The 26,768-nt window shown below is 39.3% G+C and overlaps 1 protein-coding gene across 27 annotated transcripts in view; it reads right to left on the reverse strand.

The window, feature by feature from the left end:
• Positions 1–26,768, reverse strand: part of ptprk (protein tyrosine phosphatase receptor type K) — a 120,006-nt gene that overhangs the window by 29,093 nt on the left and 64,145 nt on the right. For all 27 annotated transcript variants that reach the window (XM_026193803.2, XM_026193819.2, XM_026193818.2 and 24 more), the window contains 11 exons: positions 22,180–22,261; positions 20,625–20,740; positions 19,530–19,704; positions 12,698–12,810; positions 11,893–12,073; positions 3,090–3,272; positions 2,171–2,290; positions 870–979; positions 558–759; positions 342–447; positions 129–201 (listed from right to left, as the gene is read on the reverse strand). In XM_026193803.2, the coding sequence (XP_026049588.1) occupies positions 129–201; positions 342–447; positions 558–759; positions 870–979; positions 2,171–2,290; positions 3,090–3,272; positions 11,893–12,073; positions 12,698–12,810; positions 19,530–19,704; positions 20,625–20,740; positions 22,180–22,261 (1,461 nt within the window). The remainder of the gene's footprint in view (positions 1–128; positions 202–341; positions 448–557; positions 760–869; positions 980–2,170; positions 2,291–3,089; positions 3,273–11,892; positions 12,074–12,697; positions 12,811–19,529; positions 19,705–20,624; positions 20,741–22,179; positions 22,262–26,768) is intronic.

A 26,768-nucleotide genomic window follows, 5' to 3' on the forward strand; every position in this document is an offset into this window, starting at 1 on the left:
GAGTCAACAAAGCCCATTAATGGAAATTTATTGTTATTTTTTATTCAACTTCAACCATTTACGCTTATAAGAAAAGCTGTAAAAGGGGCATGGGTTTTCAAACATACGTAAAAAGGATTAATAACCACCTGATAACAGTCAGACGAAGCCTGACGGCGTGTCCGCTGAGGATTCACTTCTTCCACCACAATCTGGTACGCACTGTAGACATAGAGACAATATGAGTACAGATGTAATTTTGGTTGTTGTTATTTTACTAACACACACATGATTAGTGAAAAGCCTTTGACTGCTTTTGTCATGTGATCTATCCAGTTTAACAGATAACAGAAGTGCTGTACCTTATGGGTGCTCCCTTAGCCTGGGCAGGTTTGAGCAGGACAGTGATAGTTGTTGCAGTTTCATTCAGGAAGGCCTCTTGACCATCGTACTCGTCTATTGTCGGAGCTGAAAAGAGAATATGAGGCTGCATAAGTGTAGCTCTAACCTCTTGCTGTCTAAATGTGATATTAAAAAATTTTGAGTCAACAGCACATATTAAAATGTATTTTTTCCACCTGAAATATTAGTTGTCACATTGAGCGTGGTTGCAGGACCAAACCCTTTAGAGGTCGATGCTCGTATAGACAGCTGGTATGTGACACCTGGGTGGAGCTGAGAAAACATGTGATGGGAGGCGTTTGAAGGCAGTGACACTGTGAGCCCTGGTCGTTGCAGAGGCACCGAAGGGTCAAACGAATGCACGCCACTGTAGCTGATCTGAGTTGGAGTAGAGAAAGCGAAACCATTTTTTTTTTTTATTTGTTTATATTTTTCCAAAGGATTGCTGTGTTAAGTTTGGCCTCTACAACAGCTGCTAATGATAGTACCTCATACTGTATAATGACTCCATTGGGTTCCGTTGGTTCCTTCCAGGAAAGACTTATTGTTTCTTCAGATGGAGTAGCTTTAAGTGACTGACTGGGAACTGGACCAGGAACTGTTAACACACATAAATTCATGCAGTTCTAATAAAATCAACAGTATAATGTTCTGCAAATGAGAAACCAACTGCTAAACAGAAATACACAGATTGAGAACAGGCAGCAGTGACATTCCCAACACATGCAGAAACGAGTTACAGATACTAAAAACACCCTTTGTACAAAACTCCATCCCTTATTGAAAAGTTTGCTTCATAAAAAAATTGTCACGGTCCTGGGTCTTATGACCCAGTGTTTTGAGTTTCAGTTCTTTTGATGTTCATAGTGTATGTTTAAGCTTATCAGGTTTCCTAAGTTTATTTGTTATCATGCCTAAGTGTTTCTAGTTCTTATTATTTCCCCCTCGTGTTCCAACTATGTTAAATCTCCCTTGCCCTTCGTGTGTTTCATGTCTGTTGTCTTATGTTGTTATGTCTGCCTCTCATGTTCCTGTTTCATTTTGGAGAGATCTCGTGTTTTTATATTATGGATTATGTTTTGAGTCCTTTGTGGTACTGTTTCGTGTTTCCCTAGATCTCAGTTATGGTTATCTTAGGTTTTGCTCTTTGGCTTCGTCATATGGCTTCCCTGTGTTCCATGTTATGTCCACTGTGATGGTTTGATGGTTTTGTACCATATTTCAGGTTCCTATATTCTGTCTCCCCAGTTGCTGTTAAGTTTACATGTTTAGAATTCAGTCAGTGTGTTTCCTGTTTTACTTTGAAGGTCCATGTCTCATGTGAGTGTTTCTAGTTTTGCTTCCCTTGCCTCGTCCTGCTTTATTACCCTCAGCTGTTTCCTCATGTGTCTTCACTTCCCCTAATCACCTCCTGTGTATTTAAGTCCTCTGTTTTCAGTGTGTGATTGTCAGGTCGTCTGTTGTCCACGCCATGTTTCCTATGCCATGCTTCCAAGTTTCTTGTCTAGGTTTTTCTTATTGTTTGTTTAGATTTCCCAGTTTAGGTTTGTGTTAATTTTGCTTCAGTTTGCCTTGCCCTTTGTTTGTACCTTTTTTACCAGCCATATTAAACGGCTCGCTTTTTGTTAACATTCAAGTTTTGTTCCCTGTTCCTTGGAGTCTGCATTTTGGGTCCTTTTTCAATTCATACAGTCTGCCCTCGCCAGACTGTGACAAAAATACATAAAATGGATAAAAACATTTGAAATGGGGAAAAGAATAAAAAAAAGGTGTGATATGTGTATCGTACCATCTTCATCGGTTTGTATGATGGTCTCATCACTCTCTTTCCGTCCCTCCGGATTAGTGAGAATCATTTTCAGGCTGACGTTGGTGTAGGGCGGCAGGTTCCCCACCAGGTGGCGTGGTGCTAAGAACAAAAATGGGGTCAACATAAACACACTGCAGAGTAAAATGTCATAACATTTGCAATGTATTTAGGATCAAAACCAATTTTTCTCACTCAGTAATCTGCTGCTGATTTTATAATGGTCTATGTAATGTAAAATCAGAACTTAGTGTTTTTAAATGTATTGTTAGGTGTGAGTACCGGTAATAGTGTGAGAGCTAAAGGCAGTTTACCACTTGTTTGCTTTCACTGTAAAGCCTTATATTTCAAACGAAGGAACAAGAGAGCTGTTGTCATCTGTCTTGAACCTAAATATGTAATTGATTATGTAAATATTGGCTATCACATTTCTGTCAGTCAGCTACTACATTTATTGACTAACGGATCAATAGCTGAGCAGGTCAAACTGAGTGTATGAGAGACATGACTTCAACCAATAATTAATTATTCACTTTTCAGGGAATGATTCCAACTACTGTACCTACAACCTATGTCCATTCCAATATTCTTCAACATCAGTGCTTCTGATATTATGTCTGGCTTCAAAATGAAGTGGTTGTCAATACTAGTGTCAAGCTCACTGTGAATAAATGATCCACTCAAATTTGAAATCTCGCTGAAAGCAGACACCTTTTTATTATACTAAATTTCAGCACTTTTAGGGTTGTTACTTTATCAAGTCTTTTTGTACTTCTTTACCCATGTCACAATGAATAAAAAGCAATGTAACACTAGAAAACACCACGACTTCAAATCCTGCATCAATGTCAGTAGCACAGTACGGTAGCACCTTTAAGGTAGGAAGAAAAGTAAGTAGTACCTTTAGGGTCCATGTCCAAACAGTCAGCTTTGCTACGATCGTTGGCAGTCATGTAATGGTAACAGATGGTAACGTTAAAGGTGTGACAGCGGGTGATGTTGTAACCCAGCGATTCCCAGTCCACTGCGATCAAACGCGACCTGGTCTCAGCAATCTTCAGCCTTTTAGGAGTTCGCATAGGTTCTACAAAATAAGAGAAGAAAGAAGATCTGTGATCTATACATGTTGATATAGATCTATATTTTTTCCGATACTGCAACACTCTAATTGCATCCAACATTTGAGGAAGCTTTTGAACTACTGCATTTCCATGAAGTAACTATGTTGCCAAAATGACCAAGAGCTCTGTGTCAACATTTTTCCTCACTGGACTTTACAAAAACCTATTTCTTCACCACCCTTGTCAATCAACTATTTCTCAAAAGCAATAGCTTCCATAAGGACACGTCGTTTTTTTCTGTCTTTTATGTGTATTCAGACTGTTATTGTCAATATAATCAACTTTCCCTCCTCGGTGCCCAGGGCTTTAATTACCTTAACTGGCTCATTTAGCTGGATCAATAATCCCACAGTGCCCACACACACACACACACACACACACACACACACACACACACACACACACACACACACACACACACACAGCCACAGAAGAGACTATAATCACAAGGCTGTGCTATTCCTCCTCTACATTCTGCATGCAAGAGTCCTGCCTGTGAGTCCACTATATATATGCCAGGGAGTACATTTAAATACATATATTTCTACCTGCTTTCTGCTGCATTCACCTTAAAAGCCTACCTCAGATACAGGAAATAGCATTCAAGCTATGTGGCTATCAATCCACAAGATACTGCTTTCCTTTGGAAAACAGAAGTAAGGTAATATCTTTAAGCGCCACCAATTGCTGTCAAAGAGTTATTTCTCCTTCTAACTAGAGAAGATATCCATCAGTCAAGGCAGATTCCAGAGGATGTAACAGTCTATTGAAATGCCTCTGCCACTCTACCATCTTCCAGAGTAAAGCATGATAAATATTTTTGAACTGAAGCACAATATAGCTAGCAGCTTGGTGTATCCTCAGGCACATTGCCATAGATCTAAATCACTAATAATATGTCACTAATAATTTATTTATTACTAATAATTTATTATATAAATAGACTTTTAATCCTAATGGGTCAACCACTTGAGAAAGGTGGTGAAATACAGTACACTTCCATGTTGCAACACTCTTCAAGTATCTTATCCAAATGCTTGCTATTTTTGATTAATTTGGTAAATTCAGGGACTTTCTGTTCTGGATATTTTAATCAGTTTAAAAAGTTCTCGATGTTATAATCAAAATTATCTTTCTAATCAGGCTCAGTACTTCCAATACTTAAGAAATGCCTTGATTAACTCTGATATTGATTGGATGCATTGGTCTTTGACATCGCCAGAGTGAAATACATTACTGGGAAACAAAGACAAACTTAATGAAAAGCTTTGTTCTTCGTCAAAAATTGAATTCACGTTGATAAGTCTATCACCTGTTGATGTTTTATTCCTCTTTTATCCAGTCTAGCTGTAACCCACCTGATTCCTTATGTCCTCCCAAGATTTTTTAATAAAAACGGCTCACCTTAAATAGAGACGCACGTCTCTCCCCAACCCCTCCTTGTCTTGCTCTGTGTTTTTCCCTGGGTCTTCCTCTTTCAGAGGAGACTACACAAGGACACAAACTTGTCGCTTCTTCTGACAACCCATTATCTGCCTGTCACTCACACACACACACATGCACGGAAGCTCACAGGCACCTACACACACACACACACACCCACTCACACTTTAGATTGTGACTGAATCAAGATTAAATCTGGGCAGAGCATTTATAGGTGTGTTTGTGTGTGCGTGTGTGTTCATCTCAGTAAAACTTCTCATAATAACAATTCATTGTCAAGGACAAACACACAACTCTTACATACACTCAACAACACAAAATGCAGTCATGCTAATGTTTGCGTAATCCTCTAAACATAAATATGTCACTAATAATGTGACAAACAGATGGACAGAAAATGAGGAATAGAAGAAGACACAGGGGAAGAAAGGCTGTGCAGGTAATTGTCTGCTGAGAAAATATTATTGCTGAACAGCGTGTGTGTTAATAGCTGAGGGGTCGGAGCATTTCATTTTTGCTTCAACCTGTTATTGGATGGTTGACATTTAAATAGAGCAAGACAGAGACCACTGGTTTCTCTGCCTGTCTCTCGCTTTGTTTCGCTGTCTTCCTCACTTGTCTCATTCTCTTCTCTGTGTCTCTCTCCCTGTTCAAATCAATAGTTGTGATCCTCACTATAAAACAAGCTATTATGACACACAGGTGCATAGACACACGCACACACATGCTCACAGTTAGGGCAGTGTAATAAATTACATTGATTTCAGGGTCTCTTGATGCTAACACTGCTTCACAGTAAGACAGTCTTCCACGTGGAATTAAAACAAAATATATGACTGGCTGCCTGTCACACAAACACACATGCACACAGTGTCATATTTCCATCACTTCAGGGGGCATTACATTCATTTCCTGGAGACTTGCCCTAACCTACCATCATAACCAGTTACCCAACCCTAACATTAGGCCCTATAATTTCAAGATTTATTATACTGGGACTTTGTGTCCCCAAATGGGAGGTGGTTCCCCACAATGTGAATGTGTAAACAAATTTATGTGTCTTTAACACCCACACGCACCATGACTTTTTTGAAAACCCATTACCCTATTGACTTATATTGTATTGCTGCTTATCTCTATTTATAGTGGAAGCAGGTAGGGAAAGAAAGAGAGAAAGAATGAAAAAAGAAAGAAAGAATAGTGGCAGAACAGAGCAATATATGGACAAAAATGAAACTGGGTTTGAAGAAAGCGAGGAACAGATAAAGGTAGCAGAGAGAGAAAAGGGAAACGGAGACAAGAGACAGAAAGAGAGAAACAGAGGTGGAACGGGGAACGACGATAACTCGTCTGGAATACAGCCAGAGTCAAGCGGGACCAGGTCCAATGGCAAACCACAGAGGCTGCCTTGTCCCTTTCCCCCTCCTTTTGGTAGACAGACAAACGGCTGGATTCATGTTGGAACTAAAAGGCTTTGTTCTCTACAGATGCAGCTTTGAAAACAACAACAATACCAATAAACACTAACAATAACACCAACGACAGAAAGCTTCATATCAGCAGAATCCAGAGGTTGGAATTAAAAAATGGAAAACAAAAGCAAAGGAAATGAAACTAAATGAAACAGAACTATGCTAAAGGCAACCAAACCATGTCCCTCAACATGAGGTATTATGAAGAGCCAACAAACACAGCCATAAAACCATTGTGAGAGGAGATGAAGCTGAAGAAAAAGCAGAAGAAAAGAGGAGAGGAGGGGCTGGAAAAGAAAAGGTTGACAGGAGATGCAGCTAAAGCCAAGTTAATCTGTCCAATTAGTTCCTGGTAATCCTTCCACTGTCATAAGTAAGACAAATGAAACTCCATCCATTTATTCTGTCTCTAACTCTAATTTCTCTCTGCATGTGTGCTTCTCTTTCTAGGCCACATTTAAGTACTTAAAAGGTTCAAATTTGCCCTCCAACATGTTTTCAATTTGCACTTGGAAGCTACATGGATTTTGAGAGGCTAATTATGAAAGCAGCAATTAAGTCCAAAAAACACTATCCATACAGTGCCGTGCGAGTTGTTTCAAATTATGAGGCTGAGAAAAATAAATGGAAATCCAGCTCGTGTCTGATGATTAAAAAGACATGCATGAGTTAAATTCAAAAGCAATTCAAACATAAACGCGAAGCAAAGAGGGAGGAGTCCACAAATGTCTTTTAAAGGGTAAAGTTGGCTCTGTTCTTTATTCTTCTTATTACCCATAAAACTCAACATTACTAATACCAATAACACCTCTTAGTACTTTCACCTTTTGGCTTTTAAACAGTTCGAACATTAGTGTGGTGTGGAATTGACTCAGATCAAACTACAAAGCACATGCTCGTGGAAATGAGGCCATCCAACTTGCAGGATTCATTAATAGGTAATTAGTTGGTTTTATACTTTTCACAGAAATGGTTTCACAGAAACAGCAACCAGAACCTCAGTGATGTAGTATCTCCTCCGTCTCACAATCCATATGGGTCACAAATGTGACCTTGACATTCACCTTGTTTGGCTGCACTACAATCTGGCCAACACTCCAGGAGGAGTGCCCTTAAACTTGCACAGTTTAGGTGATCATAAAGGAGCAGTGATTCTGGTTAATTGCAGATGCACTGCACGAGCATGAGCACACGCTAAAAGTTTAATTTAATTCACCAGACCTGCTTATCAAGAGTCCAATCATATTAACTCATACAAAATAGAGATGATGACAGTACACTTTAAAAAGCAGTGTATTTTAAAGTGTCACATTATTGCAGCAAAATGTCAAAAATGGAATAAAATCGCCTTTCATGCAGTGTTTTAGCTCATATTTTCACTGTTTTGCCACAGCGCACAGAACATGTTGCATTTTTTTTATGAATTTCATTAAATTAAATTTAAAAAATGTCTTCTGAGCATGTGACATTTTTGGTTTAGGAACTACAGAATCTCATGGCGGTTGCAAAGCACTTTGCTGAAATCTATCCATGAAAAACTGACCCCTGCAAATAAGAGACCCTCCGTTAGATTAAAAAAAAACCCCATTTGCCAGACGAATGTGGACCCACACAGACAGAACATTACTGTAAAACTGACATGCACAGCAAAACACGCTCTGTCGCTAAATCTGTTGGCTGCTCTTTCAAGAGACTGACACTTAAAAGTGTTGTACTGCTGGTGTGTGTGTCTGTGTGTGTGCATATTCACATATAAAAAGAAGTACATATGACATAGTGTGTGTGATTCCCTGCAGCATCTGTGTTTGTGTGTCTGGAAATGTGTTTTGTGATTCTATTCTTCCATAAATCCAAGCGATGCTGAGCTTGTGCAACATATGAGAAATACTGTGACTCTCTTGAACTGCGTGTGTGCTCAAGCCTCAGCAACTACGATTTGTCTGTGTGTGTGTGTGTGTGTGTGTGTGTGTGTGTGTGTGTGTGTGTGTGTGTGTGTGTGTGTGTGTGTGTGTATCTAACCTCCCATGACCAAGAGGTTTTCAGCAGAAAATTCAGGATTTGGATTAAAAGCTACTTCATCACCTTCTTCTGTCACACACACACACACACGCACGACGCACACTCACTAACCCTTCAGTTCAAGTTGATTATATTTCACCCTTCAGACAAGAGCAATACATCACCACAGAAGAAAAATCGAGAAGAGTTGGAGAAGAGAGACAGAGAGAGCGTGAGAAAGAAGCGGGGACAGAGGAGAAAAAAATGTAAACGGAAGAGATGAAAAGAGACGTGAGGACAAAAGAAGAGAGGAAAGGAGGAGATGAAATCCTTCCTGTTATCATATCAATTGCTCAGCAGTGTGTGTGATGTCTGCTCAGTTTTTTATTAACTATATTGGTTTTTTAATTAAACAGTGTTTCGTGTGGTGGCACGCTTGGGCTGATGCCTGATGCTTGTGTGTGTGTGTGTGTGCATGTCTTCATCATATTGTATTAAACTAAATATTCAGTAAACTACAGGTGGTGGGATCAGACAAACCTAACCAAACAGAAAAAGCAAAGGAGTCATTACCATTTAAATAACATTCCTACCCCGTGCCTGTGTGTGTGCCTCACTCTAACAACAAACACAAACACACACAATCCAACTCCAAGGGTGTGTGCACATTTGCATGTGTGTGTGGATAATCTCAGTTACGCTGGAAACACAAAGGGAGAAGGTGGGGAGATTTAACTAAAAACATCAGCATATTATTCAAAATATAAGTAACGGTGCCAAATCATACACTGTATATAAAAGGTGCGACTGTGACCTCACGTACTGATTTGTGGACGACCATTAATTTTCAATTCAATTCGATTTTATTTATATAGTGCCAAAGCACAACAGCAGTCACCTCGTGGCACTTCATACGGTAAGGTAGACCCCCTACAATAATAGAGAGAACCCAAAAAATCAGATGATATGGTGTGATTGAAGCTAGACTGCAGTGGGAAAGAAAACCTGGCAGAACCAGGATCAGTTGGGGCAGCCATCTGCCAGGACAGGTTGGATCAGAAAGCGAGTCAGAAAATTATAACAGATATTTTGAATGTCACCATTTTATTTTGTTTTTTTGAGTGATCTACGTAAGGACAGTGTGTGCTGGTACTGTTTGACTTGCCACACTCTAAATCATATTGTCTTTTTTACTCAAAAGTAGACTTTAATTTACAAAATTACACTATTTTGCATTAAATAAGACCTGCAACTTGTAACAGAAAGCATAAACTAGTCATAAAAGACTATGGAATGAATTTATTTGACTGTATATTAGCGAGATGACTTTTGTGAAACCTCAATTTATACAGTGACAAAAGTAATATTTTGTTTTTGTGCAGAACCACATTACTTTTCTTTATAATTGTAACACAGGAATTTGACCTCTTCGCTGGCCTTGACACTGAAAGTACTCGCCTAATGTCTTTCTTAATATCAGATTCCACTCTATGGCTCTCATAAAAAGTATTTTTCATATCCCTGTTTCTCTCATTAAAGGAGCATTTCTAAATTGCCAGCTTTAGTTTCTCAGCTGAACTGGAGAAAATTGTTCATGCATTTGTCTCAGCGCACCTAGATTGCTGTAATGCTCTATATACTGGATAAATAATCTCTTACACACCTCCAAGCTATACAAAAAGCCATTGCCAGACTACTAACTCGTTCTACTAGGTGAGATCAAATTGCTTATTTTATACTTTCCACATTGGTTCCCAGTAGATTTTAGAATTCATTTTAAAATTCTTGTATATGGAACATAAATGGACAAGCTGCAGATTTTTTTTAATTTTTTTTATCTCAGAGTCTTATTAAACACACTTCTGCTCACAGTCTTTGGTAGCTAGTTGTTCCACATACGAAACTGAGAACTGGGAAGACACAGAGCCTTTCAGTTTGTGGCAGCTAGGCTTTGGATCATTCTCTCACTCAACTTCATTTAGCTGATTCTGTGGACTTCTTTACAAATCTGTTAAAAACGTAGTTGTTTACAATGCTTTCTGTTGGGATTATTTGGTGTACAGAAAATGTAACATCCACAGCAAAGATTAAATACCAGTCAGAAGCATGCTAGCTAAGCTTAAAGGCTGAAAACATGTGAGAACAGCCTGCATGCATCTGTCCAAAGGTAATCTACCTATCAGCAAACAAAAGTGGCTCATCTTTTAGTTCCCTGTTCAATGAAAAGGTCTTCAGTATTAGATCTCTCGTTTCATCCAACTAATCTAATTGATCTGAGGAATGTTTGTTCATAAGGACATTTGCTGCACTGCTACTGTCTGAAATGCATTTGATGAATAACTACATGCCAGGAAGTCCTTCTAAAAATCATAAAATATTAATGCCTTAATATCAAACATCATAATACACTACAGTTTTTTACAGTCAGGAAAACAGAAAATAAATCAGATGTACAGGATTCATTTTTTTCTTTAGTCTCTAAATTCATAATCGCATTTTCTAGATTTGGCCTGTTATCATCATATTACGTAGATTACAATGAGTTTACGTCTTTACCAGCAATGTGTTCCAGCATGAATGAGGAGAAGAAGATTAATTTCCTCTTCCTGTCAAACAGGAAACTGTTCAATACACGAGTCGCCTGAACAAGTCTATGACTTCCTCTCTGTCAATAAACAGACACCACATACGTGCAGATCCATTCATTGTTAAACACACACACACACACACACACAGGTTGGCACACATCAGTCAGACCCTGTGGTTATGAGTTTTCATCTCTCTTTCATTTTTATTCTCCAGTTTCATCATTCTCTCGCCTCTTGCACTCTCTCGCCCCACTCTCATTCTCTCTTCTCTTTCTTTTCCAGCCTTATTGTTTTTCATCATCTCTCCATCGCTCCCTTATTCTGTTTCTCATTCAAGCTCATTGCTTTTATTTCTGTCTCTTTCTCTCTCATATCAACCCTCTCTCTCGCTCCTGCTCCGTCTCTCTCCCTCAGGCTAGCTGTGTTTATATTTCAGTCGTTTATTTCTACAAATGTCAGACAGTGTTTCTGCCCTCCGTCTATTGATCCACAGAGAGCGAAAGATGGGGAGAGAGAAGCAGGGAGAAAAGGGGGAAAGGCAGTGAAAAAGAACGAAGCAGAAAGAAAGCTATAGAGAAGGCACAAAGGGAGGTATGAAAGAGGAAGAGTAGCAGAGAGAAAGCAGGAATGACAGAAGTATAGAAAAAAACAGTATAAAAAGTGATAGAAAGTGCAGAGAGCCTCCAGTGTTATAATCACTCTTTTGCGCAGATCACTGAGCAACCAAGAACTGACTCAGGCTCTCCCCTCCTTTCTTCTCCAATTCCACCCCTCGCTACACCTCTCCTCTTCCTGCCTGTTCATTGTACAAATATCACCCTACCAACTAAAATATATATACCAAGACAAAAAGAACAGTAGATGGACAGATCGATAAATAATAAGACAAGCAGAAAAAAGCCTGTGTGATCAAGAGGGACCAATTAAGTAATGCCATCTGTGACTTCTTGCTAAACCTGGCTGATCTTCTTTTAGGAGAACATACATAAGGAAGGACTCTATTGACAAGGCAAAGTCTCTAATCACAAAATCAATACATTGAATCCTAACTCTTCTATGTTAACATATTGCAGCTGTCCTACCTGCACATTTGGTCCGAGTAATGAGCGGCGGACCAGGTTTCCCGGTACCTCCCTCTCCTGGTCTGGTCAGTAAGACCCTGATCTCATACTCTGTGTCTGGGTCAAGATGCCATAACTTGTAGTTAGGAGAGTTCACAGCATGAGTCTCTGTCCAGCTGCCAGATGTCATACGGTACTCAACCTATTAGAAAGAATAGAAAGTATTAATCCGAACATCAATATTAATGTCAGTGTCATATGATAATCTCTGGAATACAAAGGTTTCCTCCATGACCAGATACCATGCTTCTGCTTATGACTTATAACCTTGTGAAAATATGCAAATGACAACTTGTAATCATGTTTTTCCTTATTTTCTTTCATATGCTGGTAAATTGCTGGATGTACATACTAAGCATGGAAAAGAAGAAATCAAGAAAAATAATCCCTGTGAACCAGACGCTTGTCTCCATTTTTAGACAATTTTCTATGATGTAAGTGAAGGTGGATATCCACAACAATGTTCTCTCAGTCACATGACTGGTGTGAGCACAGAAACAAACCTATAGTTTAAGTGTTTTATTTGCAAGAGGCAGACAATCAGAAGAAAGCTTAGAGGTCAGCTTTCTTCATATAAGCTAAATCGGAATTATTCATGTGACTTAGAAGCCACCTGTTTTCCTGTAAGATTATAAATGGTAATTGTTATGGTCTTTGTTAAAGGTTTGTTAAGTAATTACATAATTTGTTAAGTTTGCATGACTACAATGCCCCAATTTACAATGTTAAATTGTTAAAAACATCCAGTACTTCAAGACTAACACACCTCCTTTAGTATTATAGGTCCATCTCCAAATATGGAGTTAGCATTGAGCTGAATTAGTAGATAAGTGGGACCGACACCGAGCAGCTGAGGTGGTGCAATTGGGTGCGGAGGCTCTGGGGAGAGAAAACAAAGAACAAGAACATGTAAGTTGGTTTCGCAAAAACAAGGTCACTTTAGGGTGGCAGCAAACATAATAAAGTCAATCTAATAAAATACCTCATTAGTGGTCACATGATCTTTGTGAACTCAAACATTTTAAACAGAATACCTGCCAGCTATGACAACTGTCTAGGGTCTAGGTCTTGTAGCCACGACACCCACTCACAACACGAGCTACGTGAGCATCATGGCTAATTAAATGGTTTAAGATGCTTCATAGGGCTGCTTAGATCCCATGTCCTTTTACTAAGAATAAAATCATAATAATAAAGTTTACACTCTACACATGACAAGCCTTTTTACCTTCCTGAATTAAAAATACAGACTAAGCCCTTTTCTGATGTGAAATGTGTGCTTTTCTTACTTCTTCTGTTAAAATCAAATGGATTTTTGGTCCATGAGAAAGAATTTGTGTAAAAAATGCTAATTCAAATATGACAGAACATCTTCGCTACCACAAGACTGTGAATCTACTATGTTAAAGCAACAGCATGAGCAGTTCCCCCCTCTGCTTTTTTGTTCTATAATCTAAATCTCAAAGCTTGTACTGGCAAGATGCAATACTGAAAACTAAAGCGACATCCCTCACTTTCCATTCGATCTACCAAAAGAACCCTCCCAGTAAAAAATGCACATAAGTTGCTAACATTCCTATCTCTCCCTCTGTTTTGACAAGGTTGTTTGCTATGCATCACCATCACCCGAGCATCAGCCACCAACAGGCCCTGACTTAGGGGACTGATATTTACCCATCACTCCCCAATATCTCTGTGCAAATGTTTTCTGCAGGACTAAGACGATTAGAGCCTAGAGGCCAAACTCTGTTCTACTTGTCAGATGGCTTTTGGAATTCAAGTCCTTATTCAGACTGAAATCTATGCATTATATAAGCATCCGAAAAATTTAGAGACATCTCAAAGGGGATCTGGTTACCATTATTAAGTTTGCTTATTTGCCCAAACATTCAGCTCATCAACTACCCCTTTGTTAGGTGTAACGATTAATTACCTTACAGTATCATTTCATACTGTAAAATAAGAAAAAAAGTACAATTGACTAAATAACGGCAATTAAGTTTTAAATATTATGCACAGTATGTAGTTTTACTAGACGTATGTCCCTGTAACACGGCCACAAAGTGCTTGGTGAATAAATGATGTGTTTTTACATAATGTGATGGATGCACGATGGTTTCAGGGCCAGCCAGATCCCAGATAACTGTCACACATCTGTGACTGACAGGCTGAAAACACATACAACCTTTAAACACAGTGCATCAAAGTTTGATCTACTTGACACATCTACACACACACACACACACACACACACACACACACACACACACACACACACACACACACACACACACACACACACACACACACAGATCAACGCATGAATTAATCACTCTCCTCACACACATGCACTGTGATCTGTCTCGCATGCAGTAAATCATAAAGATTTTTATCTTTCTCAGACACACCACCAGCTTCAATCACACCATATCAAAGCAAGTACTGTATTATCTAAATTAAATGTGTGTGCCTGTGTGTTACGGTGTATGTTGCTCCATTAACAGTTATATTTCACATTACTGTCACCTGTTTTTTTTTTTTCTTTGTGTGCCTGCGTTGTCATTTTTGTGTGTACTGAATGTGGCTGTCAGAGAGGTGCGCATGGGGAAGCAGCGCTTTAGCAACAGATGAAACACTGAAGTTTGACAGCACGCGCACACGTGCAAACGCAGACACAGGCACAGGCAGGCCAATGAAGCTGAATCCAGATAATGAATGTTGAAGTTACTTCAGAAAACCACCAACGTCAACGGCATGTCATCCCGCAATGCCATCAAATAAGCAAAGTAAACAACCCGATGATAAATAAGCAGATGAAGAAATGAAGCAGATTCACAATGATGCATTTTTAAAGGGCACAAAACAGTAGGTTTATTTATTTTTTTAGCTTGTGTGTTAGCTTGAATGCGTGTTTGAATGTTGCTTAAAATCTACGAATATCTAACAAATAAATAAAACACATAAAAATGAAACAGTAAGAAATGTAACTGGGTCATTATGAGACTCCAGAGGAAAAAAAACAAAAGCTGGAACAAGCTCAAACTTTACATTTTCTCCTTGTTTTGTTCCATCACTTGTCATTCGTGCAACTGACCTAAAAAATATAACAAATCATCAATGGTGTTATTCCAATATTTTGCGGTGGAATTGCTGTCACTATCTTTTTTATTATTAATCACATGTGTGAACCCTCTCATCGTTCTCAGGTTTTTGGGTCGAATGTAAATGAAAATAAGGAAACAAATGAACACTGGGAAAGCTTCAAATGTATATGCTGATTCTGACCTACACTGCCTCTGTGATTAATTTCTTTATATTGTCATTCATTTTCTTCCGATATGGAAAAGAGCAAGCAATCAGAAGCTATTATGAAAGATGTTTTGGTAGGTTCTGTGCTTTTGTGGTTTGTAATGTGGTGACAGAGACAGTCAGACTAATATAAGAAAGGAGTGGAAAAAGAGAGAGTTTTCATTGGTGACCGGAGCCCACCAGGAATGTCCTTTGTTTTCCATCGTCAGCAACCTTGTCAATAAAGTTTAGCTTTCACAAACCTTTGCTGACATCACTAGGGAGCTCACTGGAGGTCATGTGACCTACAGAACTACAGAAGTGTGCATGAGCGTGCAAGTGTGTGTGTATTTCAGCTGCATTAACAACAGTCCAGTGGTAGTAGTTTTGGTTTTCTATAGTTTTATATAATGCCTGAAGCTCCACCTGTCAGTCTAACTTAAGAGTGTGCGACTGGCGACAAGAGAAAAAGGGACATTTTAGAGGTGGACCACTATAGCTTAAACCAACTGCAGGAATTCAAGCAACTTGTGTGTGCACATAAGTCTGATACATGTTTGTGTTTGTGTGTGTGACAGTAATATTGCAGGAGATTTTTAGGCCATGGGTTGTGTGTAATGCAAGCTGGCATGGTGATGTATGTGTGTGGTGATGATGCACTCTGTCACCAAAGGAACCAGAGGGCAAGGCTTTATTAGAGCTCGCCTCTGACCAAACCAAAAGTGACACGCACATACATATACACACCCAAACACACAGTCAGACTCTCTCATACCTCTCGTGCTGTTTATCTACAGTAAAACTTGTAAAGGCAGAGCTTCTGCTTGCCAGCATCCATCCATCAGGTCTTAAAATTTTGGGCTTTGGGCTATTGAACCTTAGTACTGTTTTGGTACACAAGGAAATGTATATGTAACGCTGAATTTTAAAACTGGCCTCTGGATATTTGATCAGATCTTGTATATTTGTTTGGAAAAGCAAGCGACCCAGGGATGCTGAGTTGACTGTTATATTGAGAGAAAACCAGCAAGTAATCTTGAGAGAAGCTACAGCTTGTGTGAGTGACGTGTACTTCTTTCTAAAAACCAAGTATCTATTGATCGCTTATTAAAGTTTTACAAACGAATAATAAACAAATCCCTATATAATGTGACAGTATTTTATTCATCTGGATTTTGGCCAAGCTGCAACTCTTGAGTTAAACCCCACAAATTAAAACTGTATAAATGGTTAAAGGTATTATGAGGGCGGTTTTAAGGGGCAGGTCGGCTTTGATAGTCTGTCACTGGAGTAGATGTCCAAGCTGTGTGCTCAAGTGTACAAAGAGCCCACCTCAGGAGTCTGTGCTCTAGGTTCTTTAATGGAAGCTCTGTTGTTTATATTGCATGATATTTAGCAGTTAGCAGTTATCTGTGTCTGAGCAACACCCATGTAGCCTGTGTTTACTAAATAGGCTTGGTAGTTAGCTAGTAACTTAGCCGTCATATGCTTTTATATTTCAACAAAAGGGAAGAGAGGCGGAAATGTACATATAAGAAATATCTTGGAATCCCCTGTCACACCTCTCAAGCTCCCAAGACACACCTCTGTTTAAAGAAATGTGATTCTTTTCTTTCATCCTGACAGCCTCCCCACATGATAATGGCACATCTTTGTCATCTACATGTTATAAATATCAATAGACTATTCCTGTGAGTAACCTTAGTGGGGCAATTTCACATCCTACAGTGAGCCACTTTAAGGCTTTGAAGATGAAACCTGGGTTATTTTTTATGTATATCATATTTTGGCACATCCATATGAGTTCTCCCTTTTCCCGTTTTCCTATAATCTATATAGATGATTCCTCAAGTAATAGCCCATTCCCAGCAGTTCGCCTGCTAGCTTAAATTTCACAATAAATAAATATTAAATATCAAAATATTCAGAGCGAAAATATTAGCAATGCAGCAACACTGTCCATATTCATGGTTGTCAGTGTCCTGCAGGAGCCTCAATTATCCAACAAGCAGACTTTTCAAAAAGTGAAATAAACATATTCTCTGTTTCTTTGATTTCTCTCTGGTTCTCTTCTCACATCTGATATTACCAATAAATAAACATGAGGCTCTTCTCCTCCCACATTCATACATGCAGTCCTTATTATTTTATTGTGACATCTTTCTAACGACCAGATTCAAGATCAATATTCATAATCACCAAAATTCCTCAAACGTCCAACAGTATCGTTCCTACTGATTGTTAAAAATGGTAAATGGCCTGTATTTATATAGCGCTTTACTAGTCCCTAAGGACCCCAAAGCGCTTTACATATCCAGTCATCCACCCATTCACACACTGGTGATGGCAAGCTACATTGTAGCCACAGCCACCCTGGGGCGCACTGACAGAGGCGAGGCTGCCGGACACTGGCGCCACCGGGCCCTCTGACCACCACCAGTAGGCAACGGGTGAAGTGTCTTGCCCAAGGACACAACGACCGAGACTGTCCAAGCCGGGGCTCGAACCGGCAACCTTCCGATTACAAGGCGAACGCCCAACTCTTGAGCCACGATCGCCCCAAAACGCCCCAAAAACCAAAAACACTGGCTGGTTATGAAAGACACAGCGTTCTCAGTGCACCGTCTTGAACCTGAATCTATTTTCATACATGTAGATTGGTTCCTTTCATGTTCGGACACATATCTCCTGCTGTGCGAGTTTCTCATCTCATTCCTCTTTCCCTTCTCGCAATCAAAAAAAGATGTTCACAATAAATAAACATTAGCCACTTACGTTTTCCTACTAAATCAGCAATGTCCTGAAGATCTCCTTCCATTACTGCCTGATAATCCTCATCAATAAATAAATAAAAATCTGTTTATATCTAGTGATTTTTAGCCTCACAATAGCAGGGTTAGGGTCAAGTGACACAGAGAGTTGAACCTCTATGCCAGAGAGTGTAAGAGCACCTTTATCTGAGGTACGCCATCTAATATTCATGCCGCTCGTTCCTGCTTTGATTTCTTATTTCTTTCTGCTCTGACATCTCCTATGCAGAATAATAAACATGACTCTGCTCTGCTGTTTACATATTCACACATATTCTTGATTCTGATATGGATATTCTTTGGATAATGAGCTATTTACATTTAACTTTTCTCCACCAACTCCTCTCTTCTCTTTGCTCTTCCTTCCACCTCCCCACCCTGCCCACTCCACCCCCCTTCTGTCACTCCCATATCATTCTTTCTGAATCTCTTTCGCCTTTACCCACCCCAATCTGCCCCCTCCACCCCCACCCCACCCCCCGTGTGTCTCTCTGGGAGATGAATTGAATATGTAAGCTATTGGATGTGAATGAATAAAGCATCCCATCTCAAACACACATTGGTGACACCTTATTAACCACATGTCAGATGCACATGACAGCTGCAGCGCGCGCGCACACACACACACACACACACACACACACACACACACACACACACACACACACACACACACACAAATACACAGATTCGATTCGCGTACACTCAGACACAGCACGCCCATGCTGGCATAGACAACAATTGAGCTATCTCATCCTCATATAAGCATCTACACACACAGACGGAGCATTTGCACCCACATTCAAACACAAGCGTAGCACACATAGATCTACATACCCTCCCTCATTAGCCTATATTGTGACTTTCATTTTATCAGTCAGTCACAGTGAAACACAAAGTTGGTCATAACAAAAAAAACACACAAACACACAGAGAGGTCAAGAAAACAGCTAGCCAGGGTACATGGAAGCACGTAGGATGTAACTCAGCATTAACCTTTTAATTACAGAGTTAGTCTATTATTAAATCACTCTTTCATATGATAAGACATCCTCTATATCAGGGCTGGACTATTAATTTTCATAAGGGGCAACATCATGAACTAAATATTTTGCCCTTAAATGAAGCTTTAGTCCAAAATCACTCGTTATTTACTTCGTGCTGCACTGGAGTCACTGTTGACTGTCCAAATTAACATCACTGAATTAAACTTAATTACTTAGCTAATGATAAAATATGCTATTGGCAGCTGTGATTTAAGCTAACAAATTTGATAAATGGATCAAGCTCCTGTGAATCCTGATTTTGTTTACTTCTGTCTGACTTTGTTGACACACTGTATTAAAATTTAATACATTGGGAACTTTCATTGTACATCCAAGAACTCTTCAAAAAAGCTTATATATATAAATATACTACTATCAGATTTTTAAAAAAGCAGCAAAGAAGTTGACAGAAAATCTATTAAATAACCTTGAAAATGTTTTTCAAAATCCTCACCTCTGACGATAAGCGCAGCAAAGTTGGACACCCCAGAGCCGCGCTCTGACTGGGTGACACAGCGATACAGATCTTGATCTTGATTAGTGACTTCTTTGAGGTGGAAGGAGGCAGCAAACCGTCTGTGGTTGATGTTTTTGGTCAGAGCCACTGGAATATCTTCTCCATTTCTCCTCTACAGACAAACACACACAGACAGACAGATCAGGTGTTGCAGCGGGTATGAAGGGTTAAATGCCTTGCTCAAGGTCAGCCAGCACTGACCACAGACACGTGCGCACACACACGTGTGTGTACACACTCTCATCCCCCTCTGCTTCGCTGACAGCAGGTTTGAAGGTCATGACTACAATAGAACCATAATGAAATCAGCAGCTATTAAACTCTTAATCATGTTAGCTGCTAGATGTATGGCCTGAAGTCAGTCAGTGTGACTGTGACTGCGTGAGTGTGTACTTGTGTGTTTGCGCAGTTGACACTTTATAATTGGACATACAAGTCCTAAGGGTGTCACATTCAGTACACTCTTTGTGTTGTTAAGTAAATAAAGCTATATACTGCATATTTATATTATTTTACAAGGAACTGCTCGCATTAATCAGCACAAGAATGCAATGACAGATTTAGCAAGGCCTTGCTCATTTTCATTTGTACTGCAACTTTATGAAGACAGAGAGTCATATAATGAAGGGAAAGTCTGTCCCAATTACAGAAAACATGCTCTTAGTTGAGTCCAGTGGTATAAATTTTCTCTTAACTTATCAAGCCTTTCTGGCTTTAAAGTTGACTTTCTTAAATATGTTTTTAACTGTCATATTCTGTAAAAATAAATAAGTAAATAAATGAAATCCATTCAATAATGTTGTATTTGGGTACACTAAAATGAATACCACTGTTAGATGTGACAAAACAGGCTGTTTTTGGATCTGGACTTGAAAGGCTGCGAATATTATTGCAATTTAAATACTGCTAGTTAAATAACCCCATAATCATAATTAATCGTTTAGATCTGGTCTTGCTACAAATGCCTTGTAGAACTTGTTGGTGTAATAACAGCACACCACACACGTTTTGCAAATGTTTTCTTGGTTGTACCTGTAGCCAGAGTTTATTGTTCGAGGTGTCTCGCCCCGTGGCGATACACTGAAAAGTGGCATTTTGTCCAGCGTTCACCTCCACATCCCCAAGGCGCAGGAAATGAGGCGATTTATCTGCAGGAAATGAGGTCAAACAAAGAGGCGAATCAGATTAGGTTTACAGCGAGAATATATGTATTTGTGCTTTAAAATGTTTTGATTTTATTCCTCTCTTTAAAATGGAAATGAGGTGACAAAACGGTCACCTTATCACAAACACACAATACATTTCAGGACGATGGGCCACCCTGAGGAATATGTTCATTTTTGTCATTATTATGTTTTACTGGACCACAGCACAGTACTGACTTGCCATTGCCAGGTAACAATAATGCCACCTTCACTACATGTGACTTGACATAGCTTCCAGTTCTTAAATACCATGCTAAGATAATGAAGTAAGCCTTTTTAGACCCTGAAGATCCAGTTCAGCCGTGACATCTTTATTCTGGGGATGTGATTGCAATCATAGATAGCAGCTCCTATGGTGAATGAAAACACACACACACGGACACACGCTCACAAACACACAAGCTCACACATGCACGCATGTGAACATGTGCACACACACACAAACCCGTGTGTCCAGAAATGCAGCTGTGAGAATGAATGCTTCCACTGTGGAGACTAAGTACTAATTCCTTTTTAAATACTTGCTCCTTCCTATTAAGGGCCCCGCTGCTCTGCCATTAAAACACCAGGGATCCTTTTTTCCCTCCCATATTTTACAAGATTTCACGTCCAAGTGTAGAAATGTGTTTCTGACTCATATCGACAACTTGTGACAGAGACAGGGACCACAGGGACACCACGACCCCACAAACTCTACAAGGGTTCACGACACTTTATTTTTATGACTTATAATCAATAGAATCCATTAAGAAACAGAATTGTCCTGGAAGATTTCAGTGCTTCTGCTAGATAGATAACAAAAACAGCTGTAATAGTTGCCTCTCCAGGAACATGCCTATGGCTTTAGATTAACGGACGACCCTTCTGTTAACAGTTTGTCGTCACAACACTTTTTTTCTAGCCTCTAGTGGTAAGGAAACACTCAAGCAAAGAAGAGAGGAAGACTTGAGACGTACTGAGAATTTAAAAAGGATCGCAGCTCTCATCTCTTTCCTGTCAGTACAGAGACAAGAAAGCTACTGTTCACTCTGTGTGTGTGTGCACGCATCTGTGTGTGCTTGTGGGTTAAAGAGAAAGAGCTGAGTGGTCAGAATCTTCTCTCTCCATGATTGCCCTAATACTGTCTCATTTCCCGCTTCACTCTCTCCTATTCCCCTCTTTCTCTCTGTGTTTCCTCCACTCTCCTTTTTTTATTTCTCTCATTTTTCTCTACGACTTGCCTTTCTCCTCTTGCCACATCCCTCCTCTCTTGTGTCACCTTCCCACTTATCTACCCATTCAAGTGCAACAGAAACCATCCCAGGTACAGTCTAATTAGTGGCCAAAGCTATCAGCGTCTATCCAGCGAACTAGGACTAATTGCTGGCATGCTAATGACTCACCGCATGGGTAGCTGAGCACCTGAATGTCGTCTATGGCGATGAAGCCGGCTTTGCTGTCCGAAACCTCAGCTTCAAATATGACCTGAGAGAAGAGAGATAGAGGAGATTTACCTATTGCTCTCCCAATTGCAGTTTAAACAGTTAATATTAACACTGAGATGAAGATATCCTGAAATAACATCTTTTTAATGTGCTAATTAATAAATTTTCATACAATTAGCATGCACAATTACTGACAACAGCATTTACAAGTAGCACACAAAATGCTTGAGCTTGAAACCTTGAAGAAGTTGAATTTGCAAATGTAACAATTTGTGCACATAAACCGTGTATCAAAAACAGAAAATACAACAACAGGAAAAACAAAGTCAAAGCCTGAGAGAAAAGTAATCTACAAATGCTCTGTTTGCAAATCACAAGCCCCTTATGGTTATGAAATCAACTCTTTAGTACTGTTACCAGATCACAAATTGTTTTGATGCATCCTAAGTGCAGTGGAAGCTGCAAAGTGAGACTATTGCCATTTCAATTTGTTGTGAATATGAACAATTCAATCTTAAAGCAGGCTGAAAGTCACCGACAGCAGCTGGTGATGTGCTTTAAACTGGATAAATTCAAAACCGCCACCCTGAATGCCGCTGGATTTATACATTCTGCCCAACACGGCAGGGAGGATAAATGAGATACTTCCTCATGGATCATAGTAATCTCTTTGGGTACACAAAAATGGCTGCTAAAGAAATTATAGTATATACTGAAATCCAGTGTGGTAAGTCAGATAGCAAAGGGCTATGACCTCTCTGTTTGTTCTTTTTTCCCCATGCCTATTTTTGCTTTCCTTTCCTTTCCTACATCTGTCTGTTTTCCTTATGTTGTCAAACATCTGTGCATGTAACACATGATGAGAACTTCAGCAAAGGATGAAAAAAAAAACCCAAAATAAATACATGAAATTCAATTTTCTTTTAGCTATGATAATAGTGTTGGCCTTGGGAGTTAAATTCAGTAAATCCATTGTACTGACATCCATGTTCCCCACAGGATAATTCCTAATTTCATTTTTGTGCTACCAGCAGGTCAATGATTGATAAATACTTCAAACACACAGAGTCACACATTAGAGGCATGGGAGGCTACCATTAGCTGCCTTTCTACTGCATGAACAGCTCCCCGATCAGCCATTTAAGCCTTTTTCTTCATAGTGTTGGAAGATCCACAATACTTTAAACGTTATGTAATATTTGCAACAATTTTGACTGTGATGCCAAAAGCTATGACTAACCAATCTGTAAATCCTTTGCTGCTTGTTTTTTTTAAAGGAGTTTAATCAACGAGTGTGTATGTAATGCACTTTTAGTTTCCCTAGAAAAGCTTCCAAAAAACCATTACTTCGTGGTATAGGCCGCCTTAAAAGTGCTGGATAGTTGAAAACAGCTCATTCTTAAGGGTAGAACTAAAATGTGATTTGAGTACCATGACCTGGTGAAGGTAGTGAAAGTTTCAGCGTTATGGGAATGGCCTCGGATGAACTGGAAAAACAAACCTGTCGTGCTTGTTTTGATTCCCTTGGGGAATGGAAACGCACAGTGTTTGTTAATCCACCAGGACTTTACAAAGTATTTAAATGTAAGCTGATAATTGGGCAAAATAGATTATGTATATATAACTTTAAAATATAATGGGTGACCATTGGGTGACCATTATAAATCTGATGAAAATAAAAAAAACAATCTGTGGACATTCTTGCCGTGAACTAATTTCTCATGTGTTAGTATGATTGCTTGGAAGAAATAAGCAATCATGGCTGAGTAGGCAAATTACCTGCTTAACACTAAATAACACTGGCAAGCTAAATTTGTAGATTTTAAGTGGAGTCATAACAGTCAACAGGTGCTTCAACCTCCCTGCAGCTCACTAAGGATCTGAATTAGGAAAATCCACCTCATCGTAATCTCTCTCTTCTTCACTTCCTCCTCCTTGTCCATACGTTAGCCTTCCCAAGCCTTTTTCCCCTTTCTCTATTTCTCGCTTGCTGTCTGTTTTCTAACAGTGTTTATTTAGAAAGGAGCACCTAATGAACAGAAGAGAAGGGACAGGAGGAGAAAAGAGGAGGTAGCCATCAAAAAGAGAGGCAGAGGGAGAAAGAGAGCAAGGCAGTGAGCAGTTGTTGTCATTCATCACCTGTAAAAGGAAATCTGCCGTGAACTGTTTACCCACAGCTTATCATCTCCTGCTTGTCACACTCTCCCCCTCTCGGTCTCCCTGCCCTACCAATCTATCTTGTCTCTCTCTCCTATCATCTTTCACTCATAGCTCACTGCGGAGCCCAGCAGAAAGACATCAGCTGACTTTTAATACCTTCATCTCCGTCTTTCCTGTCTGCCAAGCTTTCCTGTCTGCCTGCCTCCTATACACCTGCATGTAGGTGCATGTATAAAAACATATAAACCAATGTTTTATGTTTATGCTTCAAGTCATTGAGGACGAACTCGGGTCACCACTCTGGGCAATGAATGTTCCCCAAATAAAGTGAATAAAATGAATCTTCTCAAATTATCTTAATACTTTTTCTTCTTACATAGCCTAAAGGAAATCTATTTAATATAGACATAATACTTAAATGAAATGTGTGGCTTAGGGCTGGCTCTTTACCAGCCTGCTATTCAAAAGTGAGATTAAAAAATCTTTAACAACCTTTCTGAATTTGCAGTGAGTGGAATCTAACCCACAGTATAGTCTGAGGTTTGTCTGTGGACATTTAGCTGAACAAATTATATCTTGGTTATGAACTTGTTTGAACCTGACAGAGAATGAAAGACTGAGTACACAAGGTCTGCCCATTGGTGTCCAATTAAATTTTAGCATTTAGGAACTTTAAAAGCAAGAAACTTGACATCAAACTTTTAAACATTTTCAAATCTCAGGCCAACTCTTTTGGCAGTGAAGCAAGTCTCTGCAGTCAAATCAAAGATTATAATCAATTTTTTGAGCTGGTCTCAAATCTACACTCTGCTAATGTTTGTGTACTCATGAGTGTGGTATTGAAAGGATTTTCATCATGCCCAGGGACATGTGGCTTGGGTGCAAGTCATTTTACCTTCTTGTAAAAGTTAATTGTCTACCATAAAGCCATTTGAATTCATATTCTTATATTGGATTGCGGTCACCTCTGATACATACAGGGGGTCAAACACTCACTATCTGACCAATCCAATCAGTGTAGAGCAGGTTTATTGCTTTCTGAAATGTTAAAGCCTACATCATTACTCCAGAGTACGTCACTCAGATACAGTTTATGCATGCATGGCCATTGAATCAAACATGTTTAACCTCCTAGGACCTGGCGTCCACATATGTGGACATCACATTTTGGGTTATTTAGACCAAAATACTCAATTTTGCTCTACAAGGGCCTGATATCCACTTATGAGGACATTATACTGCTACTGTTCTATCAAAATTTTAAACGAATGTCCTCATATGTGGCTCTGATTTTTCATAAAAACAAAAATAAGGTAAAAAAAAAATCTGGTAATTCTTTGTTTTTACATTCATTGGGCCCCAATATACCCAAATATCAAAGAGAAATTAAAAATGCATGCTGTGGAAGAGTTCGGGTCTTAGGAGGTTAAAGCTGCAGGGAAGGAACATTTTCATGTGACTTTATAGCCCAAAGATTAATAAATGTAAATTGTGTTTGGGCACTGTTTCTGTATATATATCATATGAATTAACGCATAAGGTAATTTAAGTTCCTGTGAGAAAATGAGTCTTAAAATATCTTGTTTTGTCTGACCAAGAGCTCAAAACTCAAGATTTACTGTCACGTTTAAAAAAAGATAAATAAAAACAAAACACATCACTTAAACCACCAATCCTTGGAATATATTTTTACTCTGATATCAAACTGTCACCAGATATTATTATCTTTATATAAAGTTCTTTCTTCACTGCATTGTGGAGATCTAGAAACGGTTAAGATTGTTAAGTTTTCAGTTGAAATAAAGAGCCAAGAAAGACAAAATGTTTAAGAGGACTACAAGGTCTTCTTAAACTGTGCTATGTGGCTTTGTCTGCATTTCATACGTGCATCTGTTGTTGCATGCGACAGGTCTTCCCCTGGTGAAACGAGTCTCATTACAGCTGAAGCTAAAGTGCTAACAGAGAAACATGTTCCAACATGATAAAATAGCTTCATACTCTGAAATCCAATAACCTGTTTCCCAGCCTCAAAACCTATATAATCCTTGGCAAACCTGGATGATTATGTTCCAATTAAAACATGTTGACACACGAGTTTCATGCTGGTGATCTCCGCTGGGGGGGACTGGGCTCCAGATGGGCCATTTGGAGGATGTTCTTACACTTTGCTTTATAGTAATATTACACAGTCCTCTGGCTGTGTGTGTTAACATGATCAGTGTGTGTATGGAGCTACAACGCTCAGCCTGTAATGTACACACATGTCTGAACACCACCCAACGACCGCGCACAGATCAAGTTGACTGACATAAATTAAGAAAAAGGAAGAGACAAATATGCGCATAAGATCAGTATAATGCAACCTACAACAATATTCCTGCAATAGA

The sequence above is a fragment of the Astatotilapia calliptera genome, chromosome 15 (genome assembly GCF_964374335.1).
Source record: "Astatotilapia calliptera chromosome 15, fAstCal68.1, whole genome shotgun sequence".
Lineage (NCBI taxonomy): Eukaryota > Metazoa > Chordata > Actinopteri > Cichliformes > Cichlidae > Astatotilapia > Astatotilapia calliptera.